Source organism: Notothenia rossii, assembly GCF_949606895.1.
Source record: "Notothenia rossii genome assembly, chromosome: 4".
In the NCBI taxonomy this organism is placed as follows: domain Eukaryota; kingdom Metazoa; phylum Chordata; class Actinopteri; order Perciformes; family Nototheniidae; genus Notothenia; species Notothenia rossii.
Genome location: NC_136902.1, coordinates 26,423,575 through 26,438,590, shown reverse-complemented (window position 1 = coordinate 26,438,590; position 15,016 = coordinate 26,423,575). Strand labels below are relative to the sequence as shown.

Sequence of the window (15,016 nt, the reverse complement as noted above, 5' to 3'; positions counted from 1 at the left end):
AAATGTCAATGTAAGCTATAGGCAGAGCATTACACACTTTAGTATCAGCTGCCTTTCCTTTCAATAATTCACAATTGTGTATGTGTTATTGTATCAAGGAGCAGAAGTTTTGACAAATTCAAAAATGATGATGAATGAGAAATACATTTTTACACCGTTTTTCACAGTATTACATTCAGCCAAAGAGTATTTTTATATTCTCATGGTGAATTCATTTTTTTAGTAAATTATCCCTTTGAATGCACTGAAGCAAGATCTGCCTACAACTTTTCATTGTACAGGTTGCATATTCTGCTCTGCTGTAGATGGTTTATAAATATGAATTTAAATATCAAGTTATAAATGTATCTTGAGATAGGTAAAACTTGAAAAATGAGCATAAGCAACACACATTAAATTGCTAAATTGCTGGTATGTTCAAGAAGTAGGCTACAATATGACATCTGTATTCATATTAACCAACTCAATAGTACTACACTGTTAGCCACCTTGTTGACTCTCTGCTACCCTTATGCGGCCATTTTTCTGTACTACACCCCTCTAAAGTGAACCAAAGTGGTATCGTCCATGCATGAATTCAATTCAACATGGAGGCGGTGGTGGCGTAAAAATCATTGCTACGAAATGTTCAAACAAGTCCCCAGGAGGCGATAACTTCAAGGGTTTGTGGAATAATTTTGTAAAATGATCCTCGGTGTTCTTTAAACTCTCAGAGTAGCTTTGAACGGTTTAACGTTATTGCTTAATGCATGCGTTTGTACTTGTCTGGTGTCGGGCTGACTATAGTGGGACAGGTTGGTGATTTTATATGGGGGTGTGTGTTTGTGACAGGAACCACCGATGGAGCCCAGCCTGGTCACCGGGCTGTACGGAGAGGTCAGCGGGCTACCTGCTCCGGTTTCTGCTCATGTGAGTGAAGAGCAGCTCCCAGAGGTCCGGACATTCACCGTGACTGCTGGTAACTCTGTCTTTTAACACTGTCTCTTTGGTTTAAAGTCTACTGTAGGTGTTTTTAACATGGTAGCTGTCTACAAAAATACATACATATGTGTATAGGCCTACGTATAGAAAAGTGTCTGCTTCTAAACTTCCTTTCTGGTTAGGCAAGGGGTATGCAACCTTTTTGACCAAAAGAGGCATTTTGCTCCTTTTTCCCAAACATTTTTTTGTCTGGAGCCGCAAAACATATTTCATAGCTTGATAGCTAATAAAGTTGTATTTATTGTTATATCAGACAAAAACTACAGATTTTTTGCATTTTTTAGGCTATTTATTACATTATATAAAACTGTTAACCTCTAATAAGAAACAAAGAACTCCTATAAGGAGAATTAAAAATAATACACAGGCCTACTTTAAAATAAATTAAACACAGCACTTGGGGAGTCCTCTACACATTTGAAGGAAAAAAAATATATTATTAAAATGGGCCCACTTTGAAATAAATAAAACATAGCTGCACCCTAAAAAGAGTTAAAGGTAAGGTAGGCAAGAATGGAGAAACCAGCTCGAGTGCACTAGAATTTGAAAGTACACAACCGGAAAAAATATGCCTCTTCCTTCAGACTTTCTTACAGAGTCCCTCCTCCAACACACACGAACGCGCATCATCAATGAGGCCACGAGATAAGTTTGTGCACAGATGGAAGGCTGACGGCCATCCAGTTATTTTAGCCGGGCCGGCTAAAATGATTGGTCGTGCTTTTTACAGCGCTACGGCTTCCAGAGATTAATTTTTTTATTTATTTATTGTCAAAGCATTTAATATATTCATTGCTATCGGGACGTTAAGAGCATTCCATGGAATATAACAAAAAGTGTTTTCTGAAATAAATTACATACCCCATTGAATTATGACTGAAGATTGTCAGCTGTCTTCCTCTCCCTTGTTGTTCCTCGATACGTAAAGGCTGTAGCACTGTTGACAACTTCTCTCTACATATCAAACATACCGGTAAACCAGCATCGTTTGCTGTGAAAGCATATAACTCTGTCCGCACATAATTAAATCCTGTGTTCCTCCGGTACTTTTCTTTGATTTATCCATAGTTTGCTCATCGAGCCGGGGGTCAGCTTATTCGCCTCCAAGAAAAGGCGCTCGCGCGGGACCGTGGCAGGATGTGACGCATATTTTAGTTGACCTAATTAAAACGGTTTGTTTTTTATTTATGTGTCACAGTATCACCTCAAAATACAAGATACAAAACATTTTCAACCATGCAAGATAATATAAATAGTCCTACAAATACTTTTTTTTATTTTTTTTATTTCCTTCTTATTTTTGTCTAAGCTCAAGGGAGCCAGAGCAGGGGGCTTAAAGGGCCGCGGGTTGCCGACCCCTGGGTTAGGCAAATCTAATGGCCATTTATGTAAGTAGGGACAACTATTAAGTAATATAACTTGGCAGTCAGTCTTGCTATGTTATGTCCAGACACAGCCTGCAGTTTAGATGTTATAAACAACACAACATATGTAAATAAAGAGTGTTCTTCTCCCCCCCCCCACCTCTATTTCTCTCACACCCTCTTTCTCTATCACCTATTACAGAAGTGCAAGCACAGCAGACAGTAGATGTTATGTTTGCGTCAATATTTCTGCTGTCAGTTTTGCTTTTGTTGTGAATTCAGTACACACTGCATTCCCTAATGCAATAGAACTTCAAGGGAATGGATTATACAATTTAAGCAATTTATACTTTTTACTAAAGTAATGGCAGCCTGAATAAATAGTTTGTATACTACTACTAAACTATACCAATATTGTAGGTAGGAAAATACTTCCCTTTAAAGCATTTAAATATTGTCAATCCAAATCAGATCAGTTGGTCTGCTGTTGTTTGACAGACATAACACAAAAGTTACACATTCAAAGCTAAAAACCTGCTGGATTGCTTTTCTTTTCCAGACCCCAAAGTGCAAGTGTATCACATGAATGGAAAAACAACACTGTGTTGTCAACACAGTGAATAATTTAACATCAAGTGTAATCCCTGTTTGCTCAAAATGTATCCTGCATGCAAAAACTGCTACAAGAAGAAAAGGAAAACCCTTAATCATTCACAGTAAAATCAATGGGGATATTGCTTTTTTTGTTATACATCTTTGTTAATATGTCTATGAGGGATGAAAAGTCAGTGAGTCATTTTAAATCATCCCCTCCATCAATCCAATTTCATGACAGTTGTTAGAAAAATATCTTTCTCTCTCCGCTTGGAACCTGAATCAACAGGTCACTGACTTAGCCAGTTAAAGAGACCATTACTTCAATTTCAACCAGCCTGCATGCAAATCAAATCCGTGTGGGAATGAGTACGACCTCCAGCCTTTCTTTAGGTCTCGTGACAAGCTGCCGGTCATAGACGCTCTGACACCAGTGATCTCGTCTTAAGGGTTTAAAATGGGTTTACAGGGGAAACCCATCTGTTTCTCTGGAGTATACCATTTAATCTGACTGTTGTTTATGGGAAATTCTACAGTGCATGTCCTCTTCATAACACCACAGATTTCCACAGATTCAAGCCAAATGGGTGCTGAGATGGCCTTGACCTAACATAATATAGCACAAACATTATACAATAGTTATAAAATGCAAGGATCTTTAGATATTTTTAAATTAAACAGTAAACACAAACCAAGATGAGAGTGATAAGGAAAAGTTACTGGAAGTACATTTGTAGGTCCCATGTCATGCTTTTCCGGTTATTACCCGTCCCCTTGTGTGTTATGAAGGTTTTTATGCATGTAAACGGTGTGCAGAGTCACAAACCCTCAAAGTACACCCTGTAGCGAGTAAAACTCTAACTCAGAAAAGACCTGTCTATGCTGCCCCAGAACGCCTCGTTGGAGATTTATCTTTTTCCATTGTTTTTTTCCTGGGTACAGTGACGTGCCCATACCCAAATGGACCCATTGGTCCAAATGGACCAATCCGTGGAGCTATTACGTTACGTCCGTGGAGCCGTTAGGTCTCACACACACACACACACACACACACACTCAATCTTTTCTCAGCTGCAGCTCCGCCGATTTCTCCTCCCTGACACAGCGGGACGTGGCGAGGCTGTGAGACGGTGTGCGAGCACACACACAAACTCCCAGCCAGGCTGCGGGTGTGTGTGTTCGGGCTGGGTTTAGCTGTGTCTCGCTGTCTCGCAGACGGCCACTGGGCTCATAGGGAGGGGGGGAGGGGGCAGGGGCTCCAACAAGCTGTTTAGGACAGAGAGTGAATACACATACTATACAGAGATGCTGTATGAGAAACCAATGTGACTTTGGAAAAATGCAGAATATAAATCGATTCTAGTAGACCTCAACAATGGAATTATGAGCAGTAGAAATGGCCATGACATGGACCTTTTAATAACTTCTGTGTGTCTGTGAACAGTTAGTTATGATCCTTTAAACTAGTACTTTGTTATTTTACAGCCAATATTCTAAAATAAGTACACATAAGGTTGAAGGTTTTGCCTCTTGCCCTTGGGTGTCTGTACGTTTGAATCACATGAGTGTGGAATATTCATTTCTCAGAGTGGAGTCAGAGCGACCTGGTCCGAGGCTCCAGACTTCGCTACTCGCAGCAGTGGACTCTGATCGCAGACAGCAACCACCACAAGAGCATCAGGACTGTCCTCCCTCCAGGACCCTGTGCACCTGTGGCTGGAGAGTGAGTACACACACATTATGTACAGAGAGAAAGTACTGTGAGAAGCCTGGAGCTCCAAATGTTACACAGCTTTAAAATACTTTGAATAGGAGCTTCTTCATTTGCAGATCCCTTAGTTTCCACTCATGAAGGACCGTCTAATTCAACAGAATCCACATGTTTTATGTGTAACATACTGTACACTGTTTAACCAGAGAGTGTACAGTGAAGCATTTCTTTTGGGCCTTTTGTTCAGTTTTGCTGTAATCCAAAGTTTTCATATCTCTTCCGCTCTTCAGGTTACTGAGTGCTATCTCTCCCATTCGAGGCCAGAGGGCTGTTGTCAGGGAAACAAGCGGCCACCAGCTCCTCGAGGTGAGAAAAACAGACCACAGTATGCTCTGTTAGATTAATGTTGGAGCATTTTTACACACTGTTGTTGTGTTCAGATATGGAACCACCACGGCCTCAGGAAGTGCCTCAACCTGACAGCTCTCAAAAAACACGGCAGAGTGTACGAAGATGGTGAGGCAGAGTTTTTGTTTTAACCATAGACTGTTTACATTTATTTTTTGTTTTTTTTGTTTCCACCCAACTAATCAATCATTAAAAAAATCACTGACCCTGTCATGTCACCTAATGTAGTGTTTTACACTTTTGTAAAGTATGTGGGGTGCTGCAGTTGCACCCATGCATTATTTTGTGTTCATGTATTTATAAAACCACTTATAGAGTGTGTGTGTTTGGGATTACAGTGCAGTTTGGCTGTCTCTCCTGGTCAGAGTGTGAACAAAAACTGCTGTATGTAGCTGAGAAGAACAAGAACACACATGATGGAGAATCTGTATGCAGAAAGGTATAATACACATACCCCCCCCCCCACACACACACACACACACTGGATATTGTTTTTAGGTGCATTAAGATGAATAACATGCAGATTGTGAGTCCACCAGCAGGATATAACCTATTGTACAACACATTTTTCACCCAAAATACATTCGTGTCATGAACTACATACAAAAGTGTTAATAATGTGTATGCCGTTTATTTAGCTTGTGTGTTAAATTGTGCCTGAACAGGACAGGAGTGTGTACTGTGAAGACTGGGGCGAGGCTTTAAACAATAAGAGCGTTCCGGTGATTTTCGTGCTGAATCTGCAGAATGGCTCCGTCAGCGAGCTACAGGGCGTCCCCCCTGATGTCTCCCCTGGACAGGTGATGGTCATTGTGAATCAACTGTCCCTGTGTGCCTTTGTGTCACAGTATGAAGGCTAGTGCAGATTGATTGACATCTTCAATAATTGTGTGTGTGTGTGTGTGTGTGTGTGTGTGTGTGTGTGTGTGTGTGTGTGTGTGTGTGTGTGTGTGTGTGTGTGTGTGTGTGTGTGTGTGTGTGTGTGTGTGTGTGTGTGTGTGTGTGTGTGTGTGTGTGTGTGTGTGTGTGTGTGTGTGTGTGTGTGTGTGTGTGTGTGTGTGTGTGTCCTCCAGGCTCTGTGGGCTCCCGGCAGTCAGTCTGTGGTGTTTGTGGGTTGGTACCACGAGCCCTTCAGACTTGGACTGAGGTTCTGCTCCAACCGCAGGTTAGATGGTCCTTTTTCTGAGTCATGTTTAAAGAACAAGCCGCATCATAAGCTCTATAAACTAAAATATATCAATTGTTCTGGCACGTTACCTATGTTTCTGCCTGTTCATAAAATATTCTTCTGTGTACAAAAAGAAAAGAAAATACTCTTTGTTTTTTTGTGTGTTGTATAAATCTGCATATTTTCATAATATCCATAAATGATCTTTGTTTTGACCTTTTGTTAGTGGCAAGTAATTGTTTGAGATAAGCTGAATCAAAACTGAGTAAAAATGATAAAGCAGCAGCAAATGAAAACAGAATAATGTTACACATTTAATTTGTTGAGTTGTTTAAAAATAGTTCTTTATTTGTATAGCAGGGCTTAAACTTAACATTTGAATTTACAGTTTAATTATGTTTCTTTTTTCCTTTTAATTATTTTTCAGGTCAGCGATATTCAAGCTCGACCTGGATGGAAATTGTGGTGAGCACATGGTGTTTGTCTCTTGACACACACTCACACTCTCTGCTCAGCTGATCCCTGTGTGTTCTCCCTCTCCAAACCAGAGTGTGTGTCGGGGTCCGACCTCTCGGTGTCCTGTCCCCGGCTGAGTCCTGACGGCTCTACCATCGTCTACTTGCAGGGCCGAGTGTTCGGCCCCCACAACCAGTGCCTTAGTCTGCAGCAGGTACACTGTGTGTGAGTGTGTATTAAAAGTAAAGTTTATTTTTGTCTGTGTGTATGGACAGAGAGATGGAAATAACGTTTCCCACAATCCCGAATACAAAAATACAACTAGAGAATGCAATTCCTGAAGAAATTGCTAGTGGGAATGCTTTATGCTGAAAATCTGACGCTAAACTGCTATGCTGAAATGTAATGTGTAAGAAGAAAAGTGAATAATTTAGATTGAAATGATACATGAACACTGGGGGCTTGAATGTTTGATGAGAGAATAAAAGAAAGTGAAAAGGCTTGGAATAGCAGCAGAATATTTGAACCACTAACTTGATGGCGAATGATCTGTCGCCATGGCAACAGCATTTGATGACACCCCATAATACGCTTAGATGCGTTGGTGGCTGCATTGTTACCAAACCTGTGAAGTTTTGGGCTGTTTGGAGTATTTTCACGGAAGTTATGAGAAAACCGTGTTTCAAGGCGAGCATTGTGTTGCTATGGCAACGACATTTGAAGAAATCTCAAAACTGTCCCGTAGATGTCTTCACGGCTGGACTGTTAGCACACTTGTGAAGTTTGAGCACTTTTTGAACATTTTCATAGGAGTTATAGTGACATCATCTTTTATGGCGAGGGATGCGTTTCCATGGAAACAGCATATGGTGAGATCTCAGATTTGGCGTAGAGCTGTTGAAGCATGGACCGGTGATATACAAGTGAAGATTGGGGGACGATTGGACCGTGTCCATTGGACTTATAGCGACATCATGTTTTATGGCGAGGGATGCGTTTCCATGGAAACGGCATATGGTGAGATCTCAGAATTGGCGTAGAGCTGTTGAGGCATGGACCGGTGATATACAAGTGAAGATTGGGGGACGATTGGACCGTGTCGATGGGACTTACAGCCACATCGTGTTTCATGGCGAGTGGTCAGTCGCCATGGCAACGGCGTTTGATGACACCCCATACTACGCCTAGATGCGTTGATGGCTGCATCGTTACCAAACCTGTGAAGTTCTGGGCTGTTTGGAGTATTTTCACTGAATTCAAAGAAAACCGTATTTCAAGGCGAGCATTGTGTTGCCATGGCAACGGCATTTGAAGAAATCTCAACTGTCCCGTAGATGTCTTCACGGCTGGACTGTTTGCACACTGCTATCTGAAGTCTGCTGCTCTGAGCATGTCAGTTGGAGTGATGACATCATCGTGTTCCATTGCACAGATGTTTATAGTTGAGCTAACAAGGTGCCTAGACTTCAAAGGCTTCACTGTTCTGAATGAGAGATGAACCTCTTACATGTGAACGTTTTGTGGAAGAACCGTAACAGATATCTGTAAAATTTCAAAACGTGAAGCATGTCAAGGAAGTTGAGTATCTGAAGTGTAATTTTTGTGTACTTTCGGGTTAATAATGTGGCCTTTTTGGCAGTTTAACTAAAGGTGTGCGGCTGCTGCTGTGAGGAAATATCTGCCTGAAATTACAATGGGCTTCAATGGAGACATGTTGAACGTTTTTGTCACTTCATGCCCTCAAGAGGCACTTTGTCTAATTATTTTGCTTAATTATTTGTCATTTTTCAAGCTAGGAGATGTTTTCCTACGTAAAAATTATGTGTCAAGAATGTAGGGTTTGGGAATTATGGCAGTTTTAAAAAGAAATATATGAATGCGAATTTCAAGCTGTCCTCCACTCTAGCTGTGACATCACCTCTGAAGACAACCTCTAAAACAAGGTCTGAACAATTTTTAATATCTCTAAAAGTAAGAATCGGATTTAAAAGTTGTTTTACACAAATAATGTCAGAAAGATGTATAACATTTTAAAGTTGGAATGAGGTGTCTGAGTGAAAGTATGAATGAACAGTTAGCAGTTGAATTGCATGAAGATTTGTTGAAATCTGAAGATTTTCTCCATTGACTTCAATGTTAAAAATGTGATGTATTATGGGATGTATCTCTGGAATTATGAAAGTTATGAATGAGAAAAGTAATAGCCATCGATTCCCGACCAAGCTGAACGTTTTGATGTTTGAACGGAGTTTCTGCGATGTTCAATGCGGGAGGAGAAGAGGGACAAAATAAGTCGGCGGAATAATAATAAACTTTTCGTGTTTAGAATAACAGTTAGTTGGAATGCTGTTAACAGCAAATATATGTATAGCCTATATATACACAATCAACAGACACATTTATACATATGCACCCATTAAGACATAAATAAAAGCACAACAATCAATATATACAAAATAACAGTCACTTCAATATCTTGTGTGTGTGTGTGTGTGTGTGTGTGTGTGTGTGTGTGTGTGTGTGTGTGTGTGTGTGTGAGCTATTAACAAGTGAATTTATCTAGCACATTTCATATGACAGACATTGACTTTTGTCCAATATTAAAAAGCACAAATTAAAACAATAGGCAAAGATCATACATGAAAATACACTTTGACTGTTGACTGTTAACCCTCCACAGTTGGACCTGAGGAGCAGGAAGACATCCACACTGCTGGAGGTTGTCAACAGACCACTGACTGGTAGGTTACTATATACTAGTGCTGTACTCTGGATGAGTCAGGTGGACAATATCATATTCCTATAATCGTCCCTTGTTTAATATGGCACTTCCTTCAACACAGCTATTAATGCAATTTTCAAAATGGTCACTTTCTCTTCATGTCCTTCCCGATAATGGCTTGAAAATACCTGACTTGTAACTATTTTAGTTTGTTTTATTAAGCTAGAATGAAGTTAATTGGGCAGGTGCATAGACAAATTTAAGGAGCCTTTAACAAAGCAGGGTACAAAAGCTGATCTAGGGAGAGTGAGAGTGCTTGGTGAAGGACCAGCATTAAAAGTGATATCAAAATTAAAGTTAACGAATATTTCTCTCCATGTGTCTCTGTTTCAGGTGAGTTTGCAGGTGTGTATGAGGCTCTGCCCCCCTGTTGCTGGTCTGCCGACAGTCAGAGAGTGGTGTTCAGCAGCGCCCGCAGGAACTGGAAGGTAACAACACGTTTACATGCTTTATTATTAATCATGTGTGTATTCGATCTGCTTGTTGTGACCATTGAGCTTCAGAGGTTTACATTTGTTACTGTTCGGCAGTGCCAGGCTAGATGTTACCCTTTGTTTCCAGTCATTATGCTAAGCTAGGCTACCCTGAACTAATCCTCCTCCTGACTCTTGCTACTTAATCAATACACAGACATTTATGGTATTGATCTCTTCCAGAATGCAGCTTAGTGCATTTCAAAAACATCTGGCAGACATGCAGAAAAAACTCTTTTTATTGTATTATTATTTTGTGGTCATCATGACATCCTATATTCAGTTTCCATGCCTCATTTGTTACTTTCTTCTCTTTCTCAGGATCTCTATATGGTGGACAGACAATCAAATAAAGTTACCTCCCTCTCTGATAGTAAGAGTCCCTCCTCTCCTCCTCCTCTCTCACATCTGTCCTCATCTTCATCAGTTTTTTTCCCTCCACAAACCCCTCCTCCTCCTCCTTCTCCTTTCTCTCCTCCTCCTGTGTCTCCTCTGCTTCCGCCTCCTCCTCCCTCCCCCTGTTGGTTTCCTCCATCTCATGCTTCTCTCCCTCATCCTACCTTTCCTCCCCCTCCTCCTGCTGCTCCTCTCTCTCCATTGTCAACTCATCTTCATCTCACTCTCTTCTACCCTCATCCTTCACCTCCCTCTTCTCCCTTTCCTCCACTTCCACTTCCTCCATCTTATTTTGACTATCACCTTCCTCCTCCTCCTCCTCCTCCTGATCTTCCTCTTCCTCCATATCCTCCTTCTTTCCTTCCTCCTCCACCTTCTCATCTTCATCATCAGGAGCACAATGGAGAACAGGAAGGTACGATAAGACCGACAAATTAAATGTTGCCATCAAAACATCCCATCGGGGACTTTCAAAAGTCAAAGTCAAAAGGAACACCTCAGGAGCAACACTGAGTGCCAAGAAGCATTAACAATGAAATACTTTATTGCTGGAACTAAATGATTATATAAACTATTGAGCTATTGAGAATAAATGTTTTTTTTTATGTGATTTGGATAAACAAGTGCTTGACATATCAACTCATACAATTTAATAAGGGTATATCATTTCAAAATTCTCTTTATAAACTTTTAACAGACCTTTATCTTTGTGTTGGTTCCTGTGTCATCACCATGTTCTGGCTTTCAGTGGATCAAGTACACTTACTCCAGTATTGTACTTAACTACTTTTTGACATATTTGTACATTACTTTGGTATTTCAATTTAACTCTACCTTATACTTCCACAACTATTCAGAGTCAAATAGCGTACCTTTAACTACACTAAATGTATTTTAATACTAATTTGAGGTACTTTGCATATGTCCCCATGTTGCTAGGTAACATTACCATGTTGCTGCTTGCTAGGTAACGTCACCATGTTGCTAGGCAATGCTACCATGTTGGTGCTTGCTAGGTAACTTCACCATGTTGCCAGTTAATGGATGACGTCACCATGCTGTTAAGGTTACGTTACCATGTTGACGGTTGCTGGGTGGTGTTGTCATGTTGCTGGTTGCTAGGTAACGTCACAATGGCACTGTTATAGTGTACTACTAATCCACACAGTATTTCAAGTATCTACATTTGGTCCACATTGACAAACTACAATACTAAAATGCTCTTACATGTATATGCATAGGATAATATAATAACCATAATAATGTAATACTGTGAAAACATCCATTCAGCGTCACAAGTAGGGCTACTCTTACTTTTGATACTTTAAGTACATTTAGCTGATACAAATAATGTTCGTTATATTTTTCTGAAATGGGTCATTGAACAGAATGAGTACAGCATTATGAATCAGGACTTTTACTTGTAATGGAGTATTTTAAGACCATATAATTTGTACACCACTCCTGCCTCCTTTACTCCTCTCTGTGTCTCCCTCCTCTCCCCTGCAGGTCTTCCTGATCTTTCCAAAGTGTTCGGCAGTTGGAAGCTGCTGACAGTACAGAAGGACCTGATGGTTGTCTGCTGCTCCAGCCCCAACACACCCCCCACTCTGGTGAGACAACAAACACAAACACAATCATTAAGGTTACTCAAATACATTTTTATTTCTTTGATTTCTTTGTTTCATCAACCTTATTTGTGTGTGTGTGTGTAGAGGGTGGGTTTCCTCCCCTCAGCAGGTGAGGCTGTGACCTGGCAAACCCTGCAGCAGCCCGTCATGACCTTTGACCTCCACTGGACTGTACTAGATGTTACACCTCCACCAGAGGAGGACAACACACACTACTGTGAGACACACACAATGATACATGAAAATGATGACGATCAATCGCTCTTTCAATATACAAGTTTCTCTCTTTATTTGTCTTTCATCAGCTGGTTTAGACTTTGGGGCTATTTTGGTTAAACCCACTCGTCGCCTACACGAAACCAAGATACCTCTGGTCGTCTTCATCCACGGTCTGTTGACTTTTTATTTTACAAAAATGTTGTGCGCACATTTTTTGATTGCAGATAAAGACAGGAAATAGAAAGGTTGTAGGGAAATGCAATGCAGTAGGGGACTTAGGGCATTTGTGCCGATGCGATTATTTGGTTGCCTGGTCTGTGTTTACTTGTCTGTGTGATTGCTGTATTTCTGTTTCCGTAAAAACATATTGCCTAAGTTTTATTATGTTTTCTTTAATGTTTGTGTGCTCCCCCAGGTGGCCCCCACTCACAGTTCCCAGCTGAGTGGAACAGCACCACAGCTGGACTGGCTCAACTCGGCTTCGCTGTGCTCATGGGTGAGACACACACACACACAAACATACACACACCACTCTCAGTAAGACATTAAATAACCAGTATTTTGTCCAAAAAGTGTTGGGGATTCAGTCTAATTTAAATCTAAACCATTTTGCTTTTTGTGTTGCAAACAGTAAAATTCAAATATAAATCCTCCTAAATTAACATTAACAGAGGCTTTTTTTTTCCTTTTTGATTTTTCTCTTTTTTCTTCTGTTCCTCTTTGTGTCTCTCTATCCAGTGAACTACCGGGGATCCACAGGGTTTGGACAGGATAGCATTTTGTCCCTGATCGGTAATATCGGAACGCAGGATGTAAAGGATGTGCAGGTACTAGCTGACCATAAGTCATGGGCAGATTAAAGTTTAAAAAACAAAAAGGAAAATATTATTAATATTCAAATAATGAGGACTTGATTTGAGATAAATATGGAAAAAATACTAATTGCACACAGGTAACAATCAATTAATTTGAACCCACAGCCCAGTGTCACCCTCAAAGTGAAAATAATTTGTGTGTTCACCCAGAGGGCCGTGCTCACAGCGCTGCAGAGTGACATCACCCTCGACCCCAAAAGACTGGCTGTGATTGGTGGATCTCACGGAGGTTTCCTCTCTTGTCATCTGGTGGGTCAGTACCCAGAGTTCTACAGGGCGTGTGCGGCCAGGAACCCTGTCATTAATGCTGCCACCTTATTGGGCACCAGTGACATAGTGGACTGGTGAGACAAACATGTTCACAAACACTCGTCAGCACGTGACCTTTAACTGCATCACATCCCATGTTCCTAACCTGGCTCTGTGTCTCCAGGCGTTACAGCAGTGTGGGGCTTCAGTACTCGTATGACCAGATCCCCACTGCTGAAGCCCTGGCTGCCATGTTGGAGAAGTCCCCCATCACACATGCTGCTCAGGTCAGACACACACACTCCTGAAATGCATTTTGTACATCATAATGTACGCATATAAAATACAACTTTTTGTAAGTTATTTTTGTTTTGCCATTTATAAAGTTGCCTTGATAACAAGACTATGACCTACAGCTTCCAAAATGCCCATTACTCCTTAAACCTCGGGAGAGGATATCATAGAAAAGTGTTGGAGTCCAAAATGACACTGCCTCAAACCTGCATTCTTCCAAATATGGCCAGCAGTGATGACTCCACTGGTTGCAAAAAGGATTTTGCTTGTATAGAAGTTTATGAAACAATTACCTTCTTCTCACTTGATTTATATCTCAGTTACTAATGGATTACTCTGTAAACATTTATCCCGTTGTGTTTATGGTTTGAATCACTACTCTAAACTATTTTTCAATACACAATTTAAAATGTCTCCGTGCCATGGACTGCAGCTTGTCAAGAGACAACACATTTTATAAAGGGTTTCATTTCAGTGTGTTTATCTGTGTGTTTGTTTTTAGATTAAGGCTCCAGTGTTGTTGATGCTGGGGGGCAAAGACAGAAGAGTGTCCCCTCATCAGGGGCTGGAGCTCTACAAAGTGCTGAAGAGCAGAGCTTCACCCGTCAGGTACAGTGAAGCAAACATTAAATACACAAATAAAGACATCCACACAATCTGATCCAACACAACAGCCTACAAGTGGTTTAACTTCAGCTTAAACAAACCTTTAGTTAAACCCTCACCCTCATGAAGACTCCTTTGTGTTATTATTAAGACAAAACAATGGGCAATGCTTAAAATCTGTTTGTCCATGCAGATTGTTGTGGTTTCCAGAAGACGGACACTCTCTGTCCAGAGTGGACACACAGGCCGACTGCTTCCTCAACACAGTGCTGTGGCTGCACCAGCATCTCTGAACACACACCCAATGTGCACATGGACACACACACACACACACACACACACACACACACACACACACACACACACACACACACACACACACACACACACACACACACACACACACACACACACACACACACACACACACACACACACACACACACACACACACACACACACACACACACACACACACACACACTGTGATAAAGCTTTGCTGAAGAAGAAGCAGTTGACAATCTTGAACATAAGTCTGCCTTTTACACAACAAAAGAACACATTCTGTATGTTACAATGTACCTTATTTTATAAATATGTTCAAATCAAAGCATGTAATAAAACTAAATCCTACAAGCATTATTCTTATGAATGTATTTTGTCATGGATAGCTACTTATTTCACGTTTTACAAACTATTACTGACACATGCCTTTATATATTTTCTTCCACATAGTGTTAAAAAACCATAATTATGCACTAATTTCCTAAAATTTCTATACAAATTATGTTAGTCAAGTCTATAGTTTC

The 15,016-nt window shown here is 40.7% G+C and overlaps 1 protein-coding gene across 1 annotated transcript; it reads left to right on the top strand.

Annotated features, from left to right (window-relative positions):
* The first annotated feature begins 551 nt into the window (after nt 1–551).
* Nucleotides 552–14,654, top strand: LOC307034696 (acylamino-acid-releasing enzyme). Its single transcript, XM_079673568.1, has 22 exons — nt 552–662; nt 832–958; nt 4,527–4,662; nt 4,941–5,016; nt 5,091–5,166; nt 5,397–5,497; nt 5,724–5,858; nt 6,132–6,223; nt 6,654–6,691; nt 6,775–6,896; nt 9,363–9,423; nt 9,798–9,892; nt 10,259–10,310; nt 11,843–11,946; nt 12,049–12,181; nt 12,270–12,353; nt 12,599–12,679; nt 12,922–13,010; nt 13,209–13,402; nt 13,492–13,594; nt 14,104–14,210; nt 14,401–14,654. Exons 2-22 carry the CDS (start codon nt 841–843, stop codon nt 14,498–14,500), a joined length of 2,097 nt encoding a protein of 698 aa, XP_079529694.1. The 5' UTR covers nt 552–662; nt 832–840; the 3' UTR covers nt 14,501–14,654.
* The last annotated feature ends 362 nt before the right edge of the window (nt 14,655–15,016 follow it).